The sequence below is a fragment of the Pan troglodytes genome, chromosome 20, assembly GCF_028858775.2.
Source record: "Pan troglodytes isolate AG18354 chromosome 20, NHGRI_mPanTro3-v2.0_pri, whole genome shotgun sequence".
NCBI lineage: Eukaryota > Metazoa > Chordata > Mammalia > Primates > Hominidae > Pan > Pan troglodytes.
Window position 1 is genome coordinate 44368477 of NC_072418.2, and position 19585 is coordinate 44388061.

At 54.2% G+C, this 19585-nt stretch overlaps 3 protein-coding genes across 14 annotated transcripts in view; 1 reads left to right on the forward strand and 2 right to left on the reverse strand.

The window, feature by feature from the left end:
* TGFB1 (transforming growth factor beta 1) overlaps positions 1-9224 on the reverse strand; it is a 46789-nt gene extending 37565 nt beyond the window's left edge. The window contains exons 1-3 of one of the 4 annotated variants that reach the window (XM_054674102.2): positions 7970-9076; positions 3575-3735; positions 23-140 (exon numbers count right to left, since the gene is read on the reverse strand). In XM_054674102.2, coding sequence (XP_054530077.1) covers positions 23-140; positions 3575-3735; positions 7970-8324 — 634 coding nt within the window. In that variant the 5' untranslated portion in view covers positions 8325-9076. Of the gene's footprint in view, positions 1-22; positions 141-3574; positions 3736-7969 lie in introns of all 4 variants that reach the window. The other 3 variants (XM_063801723.1, XM_512687.8, XM_009435655.5) reach the window with 3 other exon arrangements.
* TMEM91 (transmembrane protein 91) overlaps positions 6408-19585 on the forward strand; it is a 33345-nt gene continuing 20167 nt past the window's right edge. For 2 of the 9 annotated variants that reach the window (XM_016936050.4, XM_016936051.4), the window contains exon 1: positions 9428-9596. In XM_016936050.4, the coding sequence (XP_016791539.1) occupies positions 9455-9596 (142 nt within the window). In that variant the 5' untranslated portion in view covers positions 9428-9454. Of the gene's footprint in view, positions 6467-9415; positions 9597-19003; positions 19110-19585 lie in introns of those variants that run through there. The other 7 variants (XM_003953499.6, XM_016936052.4, XM_016936053.4 and 4 more) reach the window with 5 other exon arrangements.
* Positions 9698-19109, reverse strand: B9D2 (B9 domain containing 2). The gene is made up of 4 exons (XM_016936055.3): positions 18972-19109; positions 18445-18536; positions 13182-13307; positions 9698-10294 (listed from the first exon to the last, which is right to left on the reverse strand). Exons 2-4 carry the CDS (start codon positions 18530-18532, stop codon positions 9981-9983), a joined length of 528 nt encoding a protein of 175 aa, XP_016791544.1. The 5' UTR covers positions 18533-18536; positions 18972-19109; the 3' UTR covers positions 9698-9980.

Sequence of the window (19585 nt, forward strand, 5' to 3'; positions counted from 1 at the left end):
GGGACACACAAGTAATCCTCACCTCCGCGGCTCAACCACTGCCGCACAACTCCGGTGACATCAAAAGATAACCACTCTGGCGAGTCGCTGGGTGCCAGCAGCCGGTTGCTGAGGTATCGCCAGGAATTGTTGCTGTATTTCTAGAGGATGATGAAGGCAGGAGAGAGACAGTGGGTAGATGGTGTCACGCCCCCACATATACTAACTGAATCCTTCACCCCATCTGCTTCCCCAAACAGGCTTCCAGAAAGTTCCCAGGCACTACCCTCTCAGACAGCCACCTGTGTGGTCCTGTGGCACCCATCCTCCCCCACAGTACCCATGAGAGGAGGGGTGGAGAAAAAGCTCAGGCTGCAGTCAAGTCACCTTCACACAGCTCAGCCGAAGGTGTTTTCTTGCCTTCTCGAGGCCTGTTTCCTCATTGGTGAAATGCTAAGCCCCACTCAGCGTGGACAGCCCACAATGCTAAAATTCTGCTGCTAACATTCTGGGCCAGGCGCAGTGGCTCACGCCTGTAATCCCAGCACTTTGGGAGCCCAAGGTGGGTGGATCACTTGAGGTCAGGAGTTCAAGACCAGCCTGGCCAACATAGTGAAACCCCATCTCTACTAAAAATACAAAAATTAGCCAGGCATGGTGGCACACGCCTGTAGTCGCCACTATTTGGGAGGCTGAGGCAGGAGAATTGCTTGAGCCCGGGAGACACAGACTGCAGTGAGCCAAGATCGCGCCACTGCACTCCAGCCTGGGCGACAGGACGAGACTTCGTCTCAAAATAATAATAATAAATAAAATAAAATTCTGCTGCAAACATTCTGGGGTTTGCTGAGCATACGGTTCTGCAAATTTGACACCCTGAATTCTCAGTAACTTAGAAGTCATTTCTAATGATTCCGGCTGGGCACGGTGGCTCACGCCTGTTATCCCAGCACTTTGGGAGGCCAAGGTGGGTGGATCACCTGAGGTCAGGAGTTCAAGACCAGCCTGGCCAACAAAGTGAAACCTCGTCTCTACTAAAAATACAAAAATTAGCCAGGCGTGGTGGCACACGCCTGTAATCCCAGCTACTCAGGAGGCTGAGGCAGGAGAATCACTTGAACCCAAGACACAGAGGTTGCAGTGAGCCGAGATTGCACCACTACACTCTAGCCAGGGTGACAGAGTGAAACTCTGTCTCAAAAAAAAAAAAAAAGTCATTTTGTGATTCAAATGTTTGATAATATCCCAAGATTTCCACTTCTAGAGCCTGAGAAGCTTTAGAAGACTAATGTTCTATAAACCCAAGAGTCTGCCATGCCGCACCTAGATGCTGCAGGTACCCAACATCTGTGTAGAATAATTTTCTGGGCCGGGCACAGTCGCTCACGCTTGTAATCCCAGCACTTTGGGAGGCCGAGGAGGGTGGATCACCAGAGGTCAGAAGTTCGAGACCAGCCTGACCAATATGGAGAAACACCGTCTCTACTAAAAATACAAAATTAGCTAGGCGTGGTGGTGCATGCCTGTAATCCCACCTGCTCGGGTGGCTGAGGCAGGAGAATCGCTTGAACCCAGGAAGCAAAGGTTGTGGTGAGCCAAGATGGTGCCATTGCACTCCAGCCTGGGCAACAGGAGCAAAACTCCATCACACACACACACACAAAAAAGAAGAATTTTCTGGGGCTGGATAGTCCACTCCAGGGACTGCAGAATAAAGCTGAATTCCCCAGACTCCAAGAAGCCAAGCTAACATAGGACAAAGTTCTCTCACTGTGAAAGTCTGAAATCTACCATCCTATGAGTTAACATTCCCTCTGATATGGATTCTAGCTCATAGAAACTGCTAGAGCCTCCAGCCCTTCCAGATGCCCCAGTCCTCTTGGAAGCTCCCTATCTTCTAGAGCAGTGCTGTCCTAAAGAACTTTCTGGAAATGTGCTTTATCTGCAACATCCAAAATAGTAGCTGCTAACCACATGTGACTATAGAGTACTAGAAATATGGCCAGTGAGAATGAGGATTTCTTTTTCATTTTTATTTTTTTGAGACAGAGTCTCGCTCTGTTGCCCAGGCTGGAGTGCAGTGGTATGATCTCCGCTCACTGCAGTCTCCACCTCCTGGGGTCAAGCGATTCTCCCACCTCAGCCTCCCAAGTAGCTGGGATTACAGGCGCCCGCCACCACACCTGGCTAATTTTTGTATTTTTAGTAGAGATGGAGTTTCGTCATGTTGGCCAGGCTGGTCTTGAACTCCTGACCTCAAGTGATCCACCCACCCTGGCCTCCCAAAGTGCTGGGATTGCAGGCATGAGCCACCACGCCTGGCCTATATATCTATATTTTTGAGACGGTCTCGCTCCATCACCCAGGCTGGAGTGCAGTGGTGCAATCACAGTTCACTACAGCCTCGACCTCCTGGGCTCAATCAATCCTCCCACCTCAGACTACTGAGTAGCTGGGACTAGAGGCACGCATCACCATAACAGGCTAATTTTAGTATTTTTTGTAGAGACGAAGTTTCAACATGTTGCCCAGACTGGTCTCGGACTCCTGGGCTCAAGCAATCTGCCTGCCTCGGCTTCCCAAAGTGCTGGGATTAGAGGTGTGAGCCACTATGGCTGGCCCTAAATTTTTAATTTAATTTTAAACAATTTAAATTTTAATCAAGCTAAATGTGACTAGTGGCTGTCATATTGGACAGAATGATTCTAGAGCCCCCAACCTTTTCAGAGATTCCAACTTTCAAGAATCCTGTGTCCTTAAAGAGTCCAACTCCTAAGATTCCAGCCTTCTAAGTGTTTAACATCCTAGGATGCAAAGAGTCTGAACATTTAAAAGTGCTCTAGGTTCCAGGTGCAGTGGCTCACACCTGTAATCCCAGCACTCTGGGAGGCTCAGGTAGGAGAATCACTTGAGGGCAGGAGTTTGAGACAAGCCTGGCCAACATGATAAAACTCTGTCTCTACTAAAAATACAAAAATTAGCCCAGCGTGTTGGCACATGCCTGTAATCCCAGCTACTCGGGTGGCTGAGGCAGGAGAATCACTTGAACCCAGGAGGCGGAGGTTGCAGTGAGCCGAGATCACGCCATTGTACTGCAGCCTGGGTGACAGAGCAAGACTCCATCTCAAAAAAAAAAAAAAAAAAAAAAAAAAGAGGCCAGGCGCAGTGGCTCACGCCTGTAATCTGAGCACTTTGGGAGACCGAGGCAGGTGGATCACGAGGTCAGGAGATCGAGACCATCCTGGCCAACATGGTAAAACCCCATCTCTACCAAAAATACAAAAATTAGCTGGGCGTGGTGGCGCACACCTGTAATCCCAGCTACTTGGGAGGCTGAGGCAGGAGAATCACTGGAACCCAGGAGGCGGAGATTGCAGTGAGCTGAGGTCGTACCACTGCACTCCAGCTTGGCAACAGAGCGAGACACTGTCTCAAAAAAAAAAAAAGAGTTCTAGGATTGTATGGTTTGTGTTCTTCTATCCTTCAGGGACCATCTAGGTGGACCTTGTAACCAGCCGACCCACAGCCACCCCCCTGGTCACAGCTCACCCTCTCCAGCCCATGCCCTGACCTTCCTTCTGGCTCATGTCCTCACCTGGTACAGCTCCACGTGCTGCTCCACTTTTAACTTGAGCCTCAGCAGACGCAGCTCTGCCCGGGAGAGCAACACGGGTTCAGGTACCGCTTCTCGGAGCTCTGATGTGTTGAAGAACATATATATGCTGTGTGTACTCTGCTTGAACTTGTCATAGATTTCTAGCAGGGAGAAATGAAGGGAGGCGATCAGGGGTTTGGCAGAGGTGAGGGGAGCTGGTGCTCCCAACTCTAGGAGTTTTGGAGCTGACAGCTCTGGGGTGGAGTCAGTCTCTGATACCTTTTATTTATTTATTTATTTATTTATTTAAATGAATTTATTTTTTTTTTTGAGACGGAGCCTCGCTCTGTCACCCAGGCTTGGAGTGCAGTGGCGCAATCTCTGCTCACTGCAACCTCCGCCTCCGGGGTTCAAGCAATTCTCCTGCCTCAGCCTCCCGAGCAGCTGGGACTAAAGGCGCATGCCACCATGCCCAGCTAATTTTTGTATTTTTAGTAGAGATGGGGTTTCACCATGTTGGCCAGGATGGTCTCGATCTCCTGACCTCGTGATCCACCCGCCTCGGCCTCCCAAAGTGCTGGGATTACAGGTGTGAGCCACCAGGCCCAGCCCTGACTGTGATACTTTTTAGCTGTGTGACCTTGAGGAAGTGGTTTCTCCCCCTGGGTTTGTTTCCTCCTCTGTAAAATAGGTCCTAACCACATTCCTCTCTCATGTAGCATCATCTCTCAAGTCGACTAAGGCTGGCACCAAGGGGAACCACTCTGTTTGCTCTGGCCTTCCTTGCCCCAAATGCAAGAGCCCCTAAAATGCAGAGTAAGGATCAAAGGCACAGGCTTTGGACTCAGATAGTGCCTCTGCTGCCTCTTGGCTGTGTGACCATGGGCAGTTAACACCCTCTTTCTGAATGTCAGTTTCCTGTTATTCTTTGAAAAACAGCAATAACATTAAGCTCCCTGCATTCCCACACAGACTCTCCTAATTTAAGCGCTGTGTAACCTTGGGCAAGTGAATTCCTCTCTCTGAGCCAGGTGTAAGACAAGACAGAGTGACTCTAGAACCCATTCCAGTATTATAGTGGGAAATTAGATGACCCAGGTCAAGCCATGTGGCACCAATTCTGCATACACTGGTCACTCAATCATGTATACGTCTAAGAGTGCTGGCTGGGCGCAGTGGCTCACGCCTGTAATCCCAGCACTTTGGGAGGCCGAGGTGGATTGATTACTTGAGGTCGGGAGTTCGAGACCAGCCTGGCCAACACGGTGAACCCCCGTTTCTACTAAAAATACAAAAATTAGCCAGGCATGGTGCCGGACGCCTGTAATCCCAGCTACTTGGGAGGTTGAGGCATGAGAATCACTGGAACCTGAGAGGCAGAGGTTATAGTGTGCCGAGATTGCGCCACTGCACTCCAGCCTGGGTGACAGAGTAAGACTCTGTCTCAAAAACAACAACAACAAAAAACCACAAAACAGCGCTATTTACCAGATGCTATTTAAAGCACTTTACAAAGATGAAGACATTTAAACCTCACAACCGTATACTATTATTATACCCGTTTAATAGATGAGAAACTGAGGCACCGAGATTAAGGAATTTGCCCCAAGGTCACATAGCTGCAGACTGGGATTCAAACTCAAGCTGTCTCATTCCAGAGACTGTGCTTTTTTTTTTTTTCTTCCCCCAAGAGACAGGGTCTCACTCTGTCCCCCAGGCGGAAGTGCAGTAGCACAACCATGGCTCACTGCAGGCTGGAACTCCTGGGCTCAAGGGATCCTCACGCCTCAGCCTCCCAATATGTTGAGATCACAGGCGTGAGCCACCACACCCACCCAGCTAGAGACTGTGCTCTTAACCCCTAAGTGATTCTTCTACTTCTTTTTATTATTAGTTTTCCACCCTTAACTCCCTTCCCCAGCTGGGTAGGGAAAGTGAAGTTCATTCTGGGTAGGAATGGCTGTAGTGGGGAGAAAAGGAATTAAGGTGTTTTCTTTTCTTTTTTTTTTTTTTTTTGAGATGGAGTCTCTGTCGCCCAGGCTGGAGTGCAGTGGCGCGATCTTGGCTCATAGCAACCTCTGCCTCCCAGGTTCAAGCGATTCTCCTGCCTCAGCCTCCCAAGTAGCTGGGATTACAGGCGCCGCCCGCCACCCCGCCCAGCTAATTTTTGTATTTTTAGTAGAGACCGGGTTTCGCCATGTTGGCCAGGCTGGTCTCCAACTCCTGACCTCAGGTGGTCCACCCACCTTGGCCTCCCAAAGTGCTGGGATTACAGGCGTGAGCCACCGCGCCCAGCCAAGGTATTTTCTAGTTTAGGAAAAGTTTGGGGATGGGGATGAGGGAACAGGCCATGAACTGCTGGATCAACTGGGGCAACTGCTTCCAGCCTCCCATAGTAGGGGTGTGAAAAGAGACTGGTGAGAAAGGCAGAGGAAACCCCTTCCCTACGGCCCCCTTCGATCCTCCTCCTCCTCCCCAGTCTCCCTCCCCACCCAGCCCCAATAAGCCCTATTCTTGGCCCGGAGGTTACTCAGCAAACCCCAAAGGAAAGGCAGAGCCTTGGCTGGGGAAGACAGATAGGGAGGAAGACACAGAGGAGGGAGAGGAAGGGTTGGAGGGTGATGCAGAGAGGGAGAGGCGGGGAGATGTCAGAGACAGAGACGAGGCAACAGGACCGTGGAGGAGAAAAATAGAAAGGGAGAGAAAATAGTCGGAGAGACAAAAACCAGGAGACCCATGCGTGGACAGAAAGACTAACGGAGACGAAAAGAAAGAGGCAGATGGGGAGACACGTGCGAGACGAGACACATGTGCATTTGTTGGGGAGAAGAGGATTGGAGGTGTCAGTGTTAAAGGAACCTCTACAACGAAGGTGAAGCCACGGAAGATAAGGTAAGGCTGAGACTTGGGTGCGGAGTGCGCGTCATTGGGCTGGAGCCGTAAACTGGCGCAGAAATGGGCAGGGAACCCGCAAGCCCACACCGCCCAAGAGTCAGTGAAACCTGAGGGATCTTCCCCAAGGCTCTGAACCACGCGGGACGCCTGGGTCCTCGCATGGATGCCGACGGGGCCGGCTGAGTGGGAGCCCCGCCCGTAGCTGGGGTGAGGAGGGCGGGAGGCGCCGCAGCCAGGAGGGCGGGGACCAGACCTGTCCCGTCTCGCCCCGGGCTCCGCGAGCGATCCCCGCCCCCGCCGGGGGCATGGGAAGGAAAGGGAAGGGAGGAGGGTGAGGCCGCCGGACGCTGGGGTTTCCCCAGCCACCCTGAGAGGAACTGGGACTTTGGGGTCCAGACTGCCAGCGTTTAGCGCAGCGGGGTCCTCCTGCCCCTTGGTGGAAGCGCAGGCTCCTCCCCCCGCGCGTGGCACCCACGTGGGGCTTTCTCACTCCTCCCAGCTTGGTTTTCTCACCTCGGTCTTGTAGAGTCACCCCCCACCCAGCACTTCCCCTGCGGCTGGACTCCGCACAGCCCATTCCCCTGCATCCTGCGGCGAATGGGGGGGCTCGCTGCTCGCAGCGTGGATGGCGCTGGGTATCTCTCCTCCTCCCCGCTCACACCACCTTTCCCACGCCTGTCTCCCCTCTCGGTAAAGCCCTTCCCATGACCCAGGACTCTAGGTCTTCTGGAAGCTCGATTCCTCCGCTGGGCTCCCCACTCTGTCCCTCACGTCCCTGTGTGAAACACCGAGGACACCTCTGCATCCCGGGCGCCCTCCCGAGTCTCCGCTCCTCTCCCGCTTGCCTCCTCCTTCCAGTAACCTCCCGTCCCTTTCTCCCCACATTTATCACACGCACCTCTGTTTCTCTTTCTACGACTCTCCCCCACCCCCGCATCCCGCGTGTTCCTGGCAGCCTCTGGAAGTGGGTCCGCTCTCACTTTCCTGGCACCCCCTGGGGTTGCCTTCATCTAGCTTTTCTGTCCTTCTTGAATCTTTCCACCTCAGGACCCCCAAGCTCTGGGTCAACTTTCTCCAGCGCCTCTCCTTTCCCAAATGCTGGGGTCTTCGCTTCTCCCACACCAGGCTCCCTTCTGTGCACCTGGCACCCCACGACCCCACCCCATTCAACGCGTCCTGGAAGAGGGAGCCTTATACCCTCCCCCCTATTGCTTGTCTCCCTCTAGGGGACTGCCCCCACGACCCCGCATGTTTCTGTCGCCCTCTAGAAGCGGTACACTTCGCTATCTCCTCCTCTCCAAGACCAGATACCTGGGTGGTAGGGGGCTCAGTGCCATCCTCTTTCGGACACCCCCCTCCCACCATCACACGTTCCCTTTGCCCCGGGGGGTCCTCTTCCTCCAGCCAGTTTCTTCTGCCAGTCACTTCCTACCCGTGGCCCCGGCACTCCGGCGCCCCCTGGGGGCCCCCCTCCCGGCTCCCCTGCCCCTCCGAGCTCACCGTTGTGGGTTTCCACCATTAGCACGCGGGTGACCTCCTTGGCGTAGTAGTCGGCCTCAGGCTCGGGCTCCGGTTCTGCACTCTCCCCGGCCACCCGGTCGCGGGTGCTGTTGTACAGGGCGAGCACGGCCTCGGGCAGCGGGCCGGGCGGCACCTCCCCCTGGCTCGGGGGGCTGGCGAGCCGCAGCTTGGACAGGATCTGGCCGCGGATGGCCTCGATGCGCTTCCGCTTCACCAGCTCCATGTCGATAGTCTTGCAGGTGGATAGTCCCGCGGCCGGCCGGCCAGGCGTCAGCACCAGTAGCCACAGCAGCGGTAGCAGCAGCGGCAGCAGCCGCAGCCCGGAGGGCGGCATGGGGGAGGCGGCGCCCCCCGGCACTGCCGAGAGCGCGAACAGGGCTGGTGTGGTGGGGAGGCCCCGCCCCTGCAGGGGCTGGGGGTCTCCCGGGAAAAGGTAGGAGGGCCTCGCGGGAAAGCTGAGGTCCTCAGGGAGAAGGGCGCAGTGGTGGAGGGGAGGCTTGGACCGGGGGTGTCTCAGTATCCCACGGAAATAACCTAGATGGGCGCGATCTGGTACCAGAAGGTGGGTGGTCTTGAATAGGGGATCTGTGGCAAGTCGGAGAGAGATCCGTCTCCTGGAGGAGAAAGGGTCTAGGATGCGCGGGGGCTCAGGAGACAGGCCGGGGATGAAGGCGGCGTGCAGGGGGTGCGCCCGAGGTCTGGGGAAAAGTCTTTGCGGGAGGCCGGGTCGGCGACTCCCGAGGGCTGGTCCGGAATGGGGGCGCCTGAGGGACGCCGTGTAGGGGGCAGGGAGGGAGCAAGCGTCCCCGGCGGCAAAGGGAGGCGGTCTGGGGTCCCCAAGTCCTGCCTCCTCGCGGGGCAGCGTCGCGCCAAGAGGTCCCCGCGCCTCCGGCTCCCAGCGGCAACGGAAAAGTCTCAAAAGTTTTTTTCCTCTTCTCCCGACCAGCTCGTCCCTCCTCCCGCTCCTCCTCCCCCTCCTCCCCGCAGTGGCGGGGGCGGCGGCGGCTCGTCTCAGACTCTGGGGCCTCAGGCTGCTCCTCGGCGACTCCTTCCTCCGCTCCGGGCCGAGGCCGGCCCCGCGGGCGGCTCAGAGCCGGGGGGGTGCCCCGGACGGGGCGTCCCCCCTGCCCCCGGCCGGGGCCCTCGCTGTCTGGCTGCTCCGCGGAGGGAGGTGGGAGGGAGATGGCCCAGGGCGCGAAGGGCGGCGGCGGCGGGGACCGGCTGGGTCGGCGGGGGGTTTTGAAGCCGCCCCCGGCCCCACCCAGGAAGCGCACGGGGCGGGAGCGGGGGCGGCCCCCAGGGGGAGGGCATGGGGGGGGCTGGGCCACCGTCCTCATCTCGCGTGGGCGGGCTCCGAGGGGGGTCCCTTCAGCCCTGGGGGAAAGGGGGCGGGCACCCCGACTCCGCCCCGCAAACAGGGTGCTGCCTCCTGGCGGCCAAGCGCCACCGAAGCGGGTGATCCAGATGCGCTGTGGCTTTGCGGGCGGTGTGGGTCACCAGAGAAAGAGGACCAGGCGGAGAAGGCTTAATCCGGGGGATGAGACACAGGGGAGCCGACCAGAGGAGGGGGACCCAGAACGGAAGGAGAGTCAGGCTGGGAAACAAGGTAGGAGAAGAGGGTCTGTCAACATGGGGGCCTCCGGAGGGTGTCAGTGGGAGGAGGGGGCAACAGGACACCTGAGGGATGGAAGGGTCAGGAGGCAGACACCTGTAAGAATTGCTCTCCTTTACTGAGCACCTCCCATGTGGCTAAGCAGCCTCCTGTCACTCAACACCCTGCGACCCCATACATTTACTGTCCCCAATTTACAGATAGGGAAACTGGGCCCAGAGGGACCCCGAGGTCCTAGAAAGGACAGAAGCGGTGCCATGCCTTAGCTGGGGTCAGCTCTGACGGTCTCTAGAGTCCGTGCTCTTGACCACTGTGCCATCCTCCCCCATCACTGGGTGTCCGGGGTGTGGATGGTGGTGACGTTGGAGGCAGAGTCCCTCAGCACTCGACGCCATAGCGGTCGAAGTTGCGGAGCAGCAGGCCGATCTCCAGGTGCACGGTGCCACCAGCAGCTGTGTGCAGGCGATAGCGGTCGGCCCCACTGTAGATGGTGTCCCCATGCAGCAGCTGCGGCCCACCACCCACGAAAGCCCGTGCCAACTGTTCTCGCCAACTGCCCAGGGGCCGCCACGTGGGGCAGGCCAGCTGGTGGGTGCCCGGGCTACTGGGCACATGGCAAAATCCATAGCCTGCAAGCTGGCAGCGGCCAAAGCTGTCCTGGGACCACACCTGGAAATGGAGCCGGGGCCAGCCTGCAGGAAAGGAGAGAGAGGGGAAAGGAGGGATGGGTGGGGACCAGACTCCTGCTGATTCCCCACTCCCTGATACTCACTGGAGACCCCAGGCCCAGTCTTTTCCTCTCTGGGTTTCTGTCCCAGAGTTTCCAACCCAGCCTCCTTTCTAGGCTCCCACCGTCTTATCTATCCCCACACAGCAGCCAAAGTGATCTTTCCAAATCCATGTCACTCCCCTGCTAAGGATCCTTCCATAGCTCCCCAGTGCCCTCAGTATAAAGTCCAACCTCTTCAAAATTCAAGGCCCTTCTAATCAGACCTCTGCTGAATTTCCTCTCTGTGTTATCCTCCTCCATGACCCCATGTCAGGGCAGCCCATTGCTCCTCCAGTCCCCAGGTAACCATCATGGGCCTTGTCAGGGACACCTCCTGCCTTCCCTCCTCATGTCCCTGCTCTGCTCTCTTTGGGCCCAGGGCCTTCTTTCTTGCCCCTCTCTAATCCACCTTCCACCTGGCATCTGGAAGCATCTTTCTCTCCTTCCATAGCTTTGCCCATGTCCTCAGAACACAGTTCAGCTCCTCAGTCTGGTAGTCAAAGCCCTTGGAGATCCAGCCCCATCTCATCTCATGCTGATCCCTTCTCCTGTGCTAGACTCTGTTCTAGCTAGCTGGGGACACGGCAGACATGAACATGGATGGCAGACAAAAATTCCTGCCCCCGTGAAGCTGATATCCTAGACAACGAATGTAGTAAATAAGCAAATTATAGGGTAGATCAGATGGTGGTAATTGCTGTGAGGGAAAACAGAGCTGGGTAGGGTGAGGGTGGGGATACCGCTTTAGCAAGAAGGGGATCAAGGAAGCTTCATTAAGAAGGTGACATTTGAGCAAATGCTAAAAGGAAGGAAGGGAGTAGGCCATGTGGCCATCTAGAGGAACAGTGCTCCTAGCCAGAGGGAACAGCAAGTGCCAAGGCCCTGGGGGGGGCAGTGTCTGGTGGGGACAGTATGGCTGGAGCCCAGACGGAGTGTGCCTGGTGGGGACAGCATGGCTAGAGCAGAATGAGGTGGGGAGACGGGAAGGAGGTGCCAGCCAGGTTGTGGAGAGCCTTGTGATGCATGCTAAGACTATGGCTTTCACCCTGAGTGAGATGGGGACCATTGGAGGGTTCTGAGCAGAGCAGAGATGGGACCTGACTTAGGTGTTCACAGGGTCCCAGCTGCATGTGGGGTGCAGACCAGGGGGGTTGGGGAAGGGGACTCCAGAGACAAGATTCTTGTCATAGTCCATGTGAGAGAAGAACTTGGACAGATCAAGGTGCTGGGCGAGAAAAGGGTAAGAAGTGGGATTTAGGATGTATTTCAAAAGTAGAGGCAGTTTAAGATTTCCTGATGGACAAAATGGGGGCTTGAGAAAAGAGAAAGCAAGGCTGGTGCCACCACTGGGGGACTGGAGGCCCCAAGAGCTGAAAGGTTAGAGCTGCCCACCTCACCCACACAGCACCGGAAAGATTTTTTTTTCCCCAGCTCCAGCTTAAAAGACAGAAAGATTATTTAAAAGTGAAATCTCGGCCAGGCGCAGTGGCTCATGCCTGTAATCCCAGCACTTTGGGAGGCCGAGGCAGGCGGATCACCTGAGGTCAGGAGTTCGAGACCAGCCTGACCACCTTGGTGAAACGCCATCTCTATTAAAAAAAAAAAAAAGGCAAAAATTAGCCAGATGTGGTGGCACGCGGCTGTAGTCCCAGCTACTCGTGAGGCTGAGGCAGGAGAATTGCTTGAACCTGGGAGGCAGAGGTTGCAGTGAGCTGAGATCTTGCCACTACACTCCAGCCTGGGCAACAGAGTGAGACTCTGTCTCCAAAAAAAAAAAGGTGAAATCTCACTTGTCCATTACCTGCTCTGGCTCCCAAGTGCCTTCAGGAGATGGCCTCAGCTCCTCAGCCTGGCACTCAAGGCCCTGCATGGCCTGTCCCCTTCTACCTTTCCCCTCTGCCGTCCTGCTCTCCCTCAATCCACTAGATGCCCTTGGCTCACTTTCCCCTTTGAGTCTTCCACGTAGCTCCCTCTGCCTAGAACCTTCTTCTATCCCTCTGCCTTATTAGCTCCGCTGGCCCTTCACAGCAAAGTTCAGAAGCCCCCTCCTCCAGGAAGCCCTCTCTGACCTCCCTGACAGAGTCAGGCACTTCCTCTGGGCTCCCACGGCCTCTCCAAATCACCTATCTTAGTCCTGCCCACTCTGAGGTGCCAATGTCTGGAGAGAGGTGTGTCCCCCCATAGGACGGTGAACCCTGTGAGGACAAGGCTAAGGGGCACTGCCTTGATCCTCAATGTCTCCCTGGCATCACCCAACACAGGCTGGACACAGGGCAGGTACCAGGTAGACGTTCTTTATATTGGTGAAATATATGGCACATTTACCTAGGCAATTTCTCAGAATCAACTCATCTCCAGGAACCCACATTTTCTACTAGAAAGGCTTTCTGATGCCGCTCCTCCCCCAGTACTGATTTCCCCTTTGAGCAGCAGCTCTACTTTCAAGCCGAGGAGCCCTTCCTGGAGAAACAGCCCTTGCCTCTCTCAGACCCTGCCTCCCAGCTTCCTCTTTATTGGAGACTCTTGTTTTGTCTCTTTACTTCAATGCCACCTCCCCTCCCACCCTGACCCCCACCTTCCCACCTCCTGCTCCACCCTGGCCTCTGCCCTAATCATACAAACTTGGGATCGCCTATTGAGCAGGCCCGGGAAGGCCTTAGCTCAGCCTCTCCAGGGCCAGACTTGGCTGCAAAAGGGACCTACGTGGTATGGGGAGCAGGGACAGGTCTTGGTGTTCCCAGCCCCAGGGGCCTCAGAGGCTACTGGCCCCCTCCCCTCAGCCTGGCCCCGGGTCCAGGTGTGATACCCACCTTGAAGACCTTTGGTGGCGAAGTGCAGGTCGATGGGGTGGGACCAGTAAGCCATGTCCCCTATCTGCGGGGTGTCCACTTGCGTTTGGCCCTCCCGCACGCCTGACAGGAGCTTCCATGCCGCCCCTGCAGTGAGAGCCGGGACATAGAGGGGTGGGAGGCAGCCATCGGGAAGGGGATGCCGCTGTGGCTATAGGACTGTTTCTCTGTGGCATCTACTGGTAGGGGTTACGAAGCATGGATTCTGGAACCAAGTATCTGGGTTCAAATCCTGGCACTACCTCTTCCTGCCTCTGCAACCTTGGGCAAGTTAGCTTTCTCTGCCTTGGTCTCCCCATCTATAAAATGAGCTGAGTAATAATGCATTCCTCATTGTCTTCATTTGTTTTCTGTTACTCTTAACATAATATCCAAAACTGGGTAATTTATAAAGAAAAGGAATTTCTGTCTCACAGTTATAGGAGACTGACCAAGGTGGAGGGGCCCCATCTAGTAAGAGCCTTCTTGCTGGAACTCTTCAGAGAGTCCCAAGGCTAGTGTGCTAACATGCCACTCACGTCTCTCTCTCTCATTTTATAAAGCCACCACTTCCTCTCCCATGATAACCCACTAATCCATTAACCCATTAATCCATGAATGGGTAATGAGCATAGTGAGCGCGGGATAAGTCTTCAATATCATTTTATTACGATTCTCACCCCATATTTACAAGCCTAGTCCAAGGATTAAGATGGGGCCAAGGGTACCCTCCAGGAGCGCATCCTGAAACACACATAACAATTTCGATCCTACTGAGGGGTGATAATGATAGCTAAAATGCACTGAGTGGTAGGACACAGTGGCTCACACCTGTAATCTCAGCACTTTGGGAGGCCAAGGCAGGTAGATCGCTTGAGTCCAGGAGTTCAAGACCAGCCAGACCAACATGGCAAAACCCCATCTCTACAAATAATATAAAAATTAAGGCTGAGCGCAGTGGCTCACACCTCTAATCCCAGCACTTTAGGAGGCTTGGGGGGGTGGATCATCTAAGGTCAGGAGTTCAAGACCAGCCTGGCCAACATGGCAAAACCTCGTCTCTACTAAAAATACAAAAAGTAGTCTGGAGTGGTGGCAGGTGCCTGTAATCCCAGGTACTCGGGAGGCTGAGGCACGAGAATCACTGGAAAAGCTGCAGTGAGCCGAGATTGCACCACTGCACTCCAGCTGGTGTGACACAGTGAGACTCCATCTCAAAAAATGAACAAACAAGCCGGGCGCAGTGACTCACGCCTGTAATCTCAGCACTTTGGGAGGCTGAGGTGGGCTGATCACCTGAGGTCAGGAGTTTGAGACCAGCCCGGCCAACATGGCGAAATCCCATCTCTACTAAAAATACAAAAATTAGGATGGGCGCAGTGGCTCACATCTGTAATCCTAGCACTTTGGGAAGCCAAGGCAGGTGGATCACTTGAGGTCAGGGGTTCGAGACCAGCCTGGCCAAAATGGTGAAACTCTGTCTCTACTAAAAACACACACACACACCCCCACAAAATTAGCCACGTCTGTAATCCCAGCACTTTGGGAGACTAAGGCAGGCAGATCACGAGGTCAAGAGATCGAGACCATCCTGGCCAACATTCTGAAACCCTATCTCTACTAAAAAAATACAAAAATTAGCTGGGTGTGGTGGTGCACGCCCATAGTCCCAGCTACTCAGGAGGCTGAGGCAGGAGAATCACTTGAACCCAGGAGGTGGAGGTTGCAGTGAGCCAAGATGGTCCCATTGCACTCCAGCCTGGGCAACAAGAGCCAAATTCCATCTCAAAAAAAAAAAAAGAAAAGAAAAAAAGAAAATGCACCGAGTACTAACTAAATCCCAGATGCTATGCTAAGCACTTTAAGCAATCCATTCATTTAATCCACCCTCTAGGACTCTTAATCCCCTCCTCACCCCCCAGTTTACAGACTCTCCACCATGGCCCACGTGGCCTGGCTTTTGCTCCCCTCCCTGAGTTCATCTCCCATCACTCTCCCCCTCCCTCATCACCCTCTGGCCTCATTGTCCCACTTCTGACTCCCCACCTCAGGGCCTTTGCACTGGCTGTTCCCTCTGCCTAGAAAGCTCTGCTCCTGGGTGTCCCCATCCCTAGCTTTTGTTTTCATCCTTCAGGGCCCAGCTCAAGTGCCACTTCCACAGAGGGGTTCTCCCTGACCCTCTTCACCAAACACTAGTCCCTGCCACATCATTTCTTTTCATCCTAGCACTTACCACTGTCTGGAATCACGGTGCTCCTTTCTTTTTTGGGGGGGGGTGGGGGGAGACAAGATCTCCCTCTGTCACCCAGGCTGGAGTGCAGTGGCACAATCACAGCTCACTACAACCTTGACCTCCCAGGATCAAGCAATCCTCCCACCTCAACCTCCCAAGTCGTTGGGACGACAGGCACATACCACTATGCTTTGCTAATTTTTTATTTATCTGTAGAGACGGGGGTCTCACTATGTTGCCCAGGCTGGTCTCAAACTCCTGGGCTCAAGTGATCCTCCTGCTCCAGTCTCCCAAAGTGCTGGCATTACAGGGGTGAGTCACCACACCCAACTGCACTCGTTTATCTGTTTATTTATTTTATTTTATTTTATTTTTTTTTGAGACAGACTTTTGCTCTTGTTGCCCAAGCTGGAGTGCAATGGCGCCATCTCGGCTCACTGCAACCTCCGCCTCCCGGGTTCAAGCGATTCTCCTGCCTCAGCCTCTCGAGTAGCTGGGATTACAGGCACACGCCGCCATGCCCAGCTAATTTTTTTTTGTATTTTTAGTAGAAATGGGGTTTCACCATGTTAGCCAGGCTGGTCTCAAACTCCTGACCTCAGGTGATCTGCCCGCTTCGGACTCCCAAAGTGCTGGGATTACAGGCATGAGCCACCGCACCTGGCCTGCTTATTTATTTTCTGTCTCCCCTACTGTATGGCCCAGGAAAACAGAGACCTTGCACACTGCTGGATCCCCAAGACCACAAACCCAGCTCTTGGTATACAGAAGGTGCTCAATAAATGTTTCTTGGACAAATAAGTGATCCTAGGAGGTGGGAGCTAATATAATCCCCATTTAACAGGTAAAGAAACAGGCTCTGAGAAGGTGAGTTCATGAACATTTATTCAGCACCTGCTATGTGCCAAGCACTGTTTTCCATGCTGGTGACATAGCAGTGACTATAGCAGACCAAGGTCCCATCATGGGACTGGATTCAGACTCAGCTCTAACTGCAGAGCCCAAGCCTTTCATCCAACTGCCTCAGTATTCTTGGCTGGATCAACATCCCCAGCAACTCCCTGAAATAATAAAAATCAGGTTAGTCATTACTCCCTTCTGGGCTGAGTTGAGGGAAGCACCAGGCCCTGAGTCAGGCTCCTTAAAAGCAAGATTTCCCAACAGCCCTATGAAGAACAAATGAGGAAACTGAGGCTCCAAGAGGGGACAGCCTCTGCCCAGGGTCACAGAGAAGGTGAGTGGTCCAACCTGGAAACCAAGTCTGACTCCAGAGCCTGCCCCTCATCCATCAGCTGGAGGGTTCCGATTTCCTGGGAATTTCAACTTCCACCTCACTTACCTGTAGAATCAAAAAGGACCCAGAGGCCAGGCGCAGTGGCTCACACCTGTAATCCCAGCACTTTGGAAGGCCTACGCAGGCGGATCACTTAAGGCCAGGAGTTCGAGACCAGCCTGGCCGACATGGTGAAACCCCATCTCTACTAAAAATACAAAAATTAGCTGGGTGTGGTAGCGGGTGCCTGTAGTCCCAGCCACTCGGGAGGCTGACATAGGAGAATCGCTTGAACCCAGGAGGCAGAGATTGCAGTGAGCCGAGATCGTGCCACTGCACTCTAGCTTGGCTACAGAGTGAGACTCTGTCTCAAAAAAAAAAAAAAAAAAAAAGGGCCAGGCGCAGTGGCTCACGCCTGTAATCCCAGCACTTTGGGAGGCCGAGATGGGCAGATCACAAGGTCAGGAGATCGAGACCATCCTGGCTAACACAGTGAAACCCCATCTCTACTAAAAATACAAAAAAAAAAAAAAAAAAATAGCCGGGCATGGTGGCAGGCGCCTGTAGTCCCAGCTATGCAGGAGGCTGAGGCAGGAGAATGGCGTGAACCTGGAAGGCTGAGCTTGAAGTGAGCAGAGATTGCACCACTGCACTCCAGCCTGGGAAACAGAACGAGTCTCAAAAAAAAAAAAAAAAAAAAAAAGGGACTAGGACTCAGGCCTGAAGACATGATAATGCCAAATGGCCACTTCTGTTTCATAGACATTTATCTGTGCCACGCAACAACATACCCCAGGCTTTACAAACAAGACCCCATCAAAGTCTTGTATAAGCCAGGCAAACACTGAATGAGCACTTCCTATTCCAGCCCTATTCCTATTCTAAGTGCTGTTGATACTCGTTTAGTACTCATGACAACTTCAACAGGTAAATATTTCTATGACTCTCATTGTACAAACAAGGAAGTCGAGGTGAAGAGAAGTGCCCAAGTTCACATAATCAGCCCATGGGTGCCTTAACAAGCAATAACTGGTTTTGAACCCAGGCAGTCTGTGCTCTTAACCTCAAACCTGTGCTGCTTCTTAGCTACTATTAGCTTCACTTTGAAACAAGGAAACTGAGGCTCAAAGTGGTCAAGTCCAAAGGTCTCCAATTAATAGGTGGGGGAGTTAATATTTAAATGCAGATCTGGCAGCCCATGACCCTAACCATTACACTATACCATGACTCTATAGGGCCTCAGTTGGGGAAGCATGAACAAAATTACTTTCCTGGGACGTGGCGGCTCACGTTTTTAATCCTAGCACTTTGAGAGGCTGAAGTGGGTGGCCTGTTTGAGCCCAGGAGTTCGAGACCAGCCTGGGCAACATAGCGAGACCCTGTCTCTACAAAAAATAAAAAAAATTAGCCAGACTTGGTGGTGCGTGTCTGTAGTCCCAGCTTCTCAGGAGGCTGAGGCGGGAGGATCACTAGAGCCCGAGAGTTCGAGGCTGCACTGAGCTATGATCACACCACCTTACTCCAGCCCGGGCGCAGGGAGAGACCCTGTCTGTATCCCACCCCTCACACACACAAAGATGGGAGCTTGAGACTCATGTGGACAGGGTGTGGGCTGGGCCTGGAGTACTGAGAACTGATGGAAATGAGGTTAAGAGTCTGCGTTAAGGGGTGGAGGAAGGAGCATGTAGCCTCTAGGCTAGGGGTCTTGGTGTGGAAATGAACCAGGCTTGGGGGAATACCTGTGTGAATGCCCCACTTGCAGAAGAGGCTACTTTCCGAGAAACCGCTGGCCCCCATGATCTGCCCGATCACGTGCACCTCAGCCATGGCCCTGGGAGGGGAAAAATATAATCACAACCCTGTGAGGTAAGTGTATTATCTCCATTTGACAGGGGGGGAAACTGAGGCCCAGCAAGTAAAGGGTAGTACTAGGATTCCAAGCTAGCTTCGTCACACCCCTGAGGCTGAGGTCTTGACCACAGATCCTAATTGCCAACCCATGAAAGCCTGGAAAAAATGGGGGGACCCTTGTCTGGGGAACCAGCATTTAACTCTGGGAAGTCCAAAATAACCTTTTCGGGTTCAGGTCGGCGGAAAGCCCCGCCCGAAGGGGCTATGGCTCCGCCCACGAGCGCAAAAGACCCGCCTTCCGCGTCACGTCAGCCACCCCGCTTCCCTCCCCCAGCAAGCTCCATAAGGCGCATGCGTTATGAGTTCAGGTCCGACTTAACCCCTCCTCTAAGCGCAGCGCATGCGTCATTCCTACCTTAGCGCACTTAACGGTTAGGAGAGGAGAAAGCGGCAACCGGGGTTGTAGTTCATGGGCTTGACTGCTTCTTTTCTCCGCGGGCGCCGACCAGGCCTGGCTCGCGCCTCTCCCAGGACCCGCCTGGCTGCGAGATATGTAAGCCGCGATACTTCCGCGACCGCGCTCGCCTTGGTTTCCGTGGTTGTTGCTGGGGCAACAGCAGGCTCCTCCCCTAGCTTTGTACTCGCTCTGCGCGCTACTAATTGGTGCTAGCCGTCTGCGGGGGGCGGGGTGAAGCTGTGATGGACATTTTCCTCCTCCGCTCCATTTTGGGAAAATAGCGTCTCTCCAGCTACGGCAAAGGGTTCCGCCATTTTGGGCGTGGCTAGGAAGCTGCCATGTTGAGTGTGGCTGAGGAAGTTTGAGTGCAGTTTCTCCCAGATACCCTCTTTACCAAAAAAGCAAATCCCTAACTGCTCCGTGCTGCGCCTACCCCACCGAAGAGCTCTCTGTGGTCCGGGATCACAAATCAGAGATTGAACCAGGACCAAGGGGGAATTCCTTCCAGGACCTCGTGTACATCCCCTGCCTTGTAACTGGAAAACAAAGCAAAAAAATCACTCCTCATTCAG

Bases quoted from the DNA above. Each gene is read 5' to 3' on its own strand.
- B9D2 (XM_016936055.3), bottom strand. From the start codon at position 18,532: ATGGCTGAGGTGCACGTGATCGGGCAGATCATGGGGGCCAGCGGTTTC. The intron at 13,308-18,444 runs GTATTCCCCCAA...CTCTCACTGCAG, and splicing joins CAAGTGGGGCATTCACACAG to GGGCGGCATGGAAGCTCCTG. The intron at 10,295-13,181 runs GTGGGTATCACA...CCTTTCCTGCAG, and splicing joins CGCCACCAAAGGTCTTCAAG to GCTGGCCCCGGCTCCATTTC.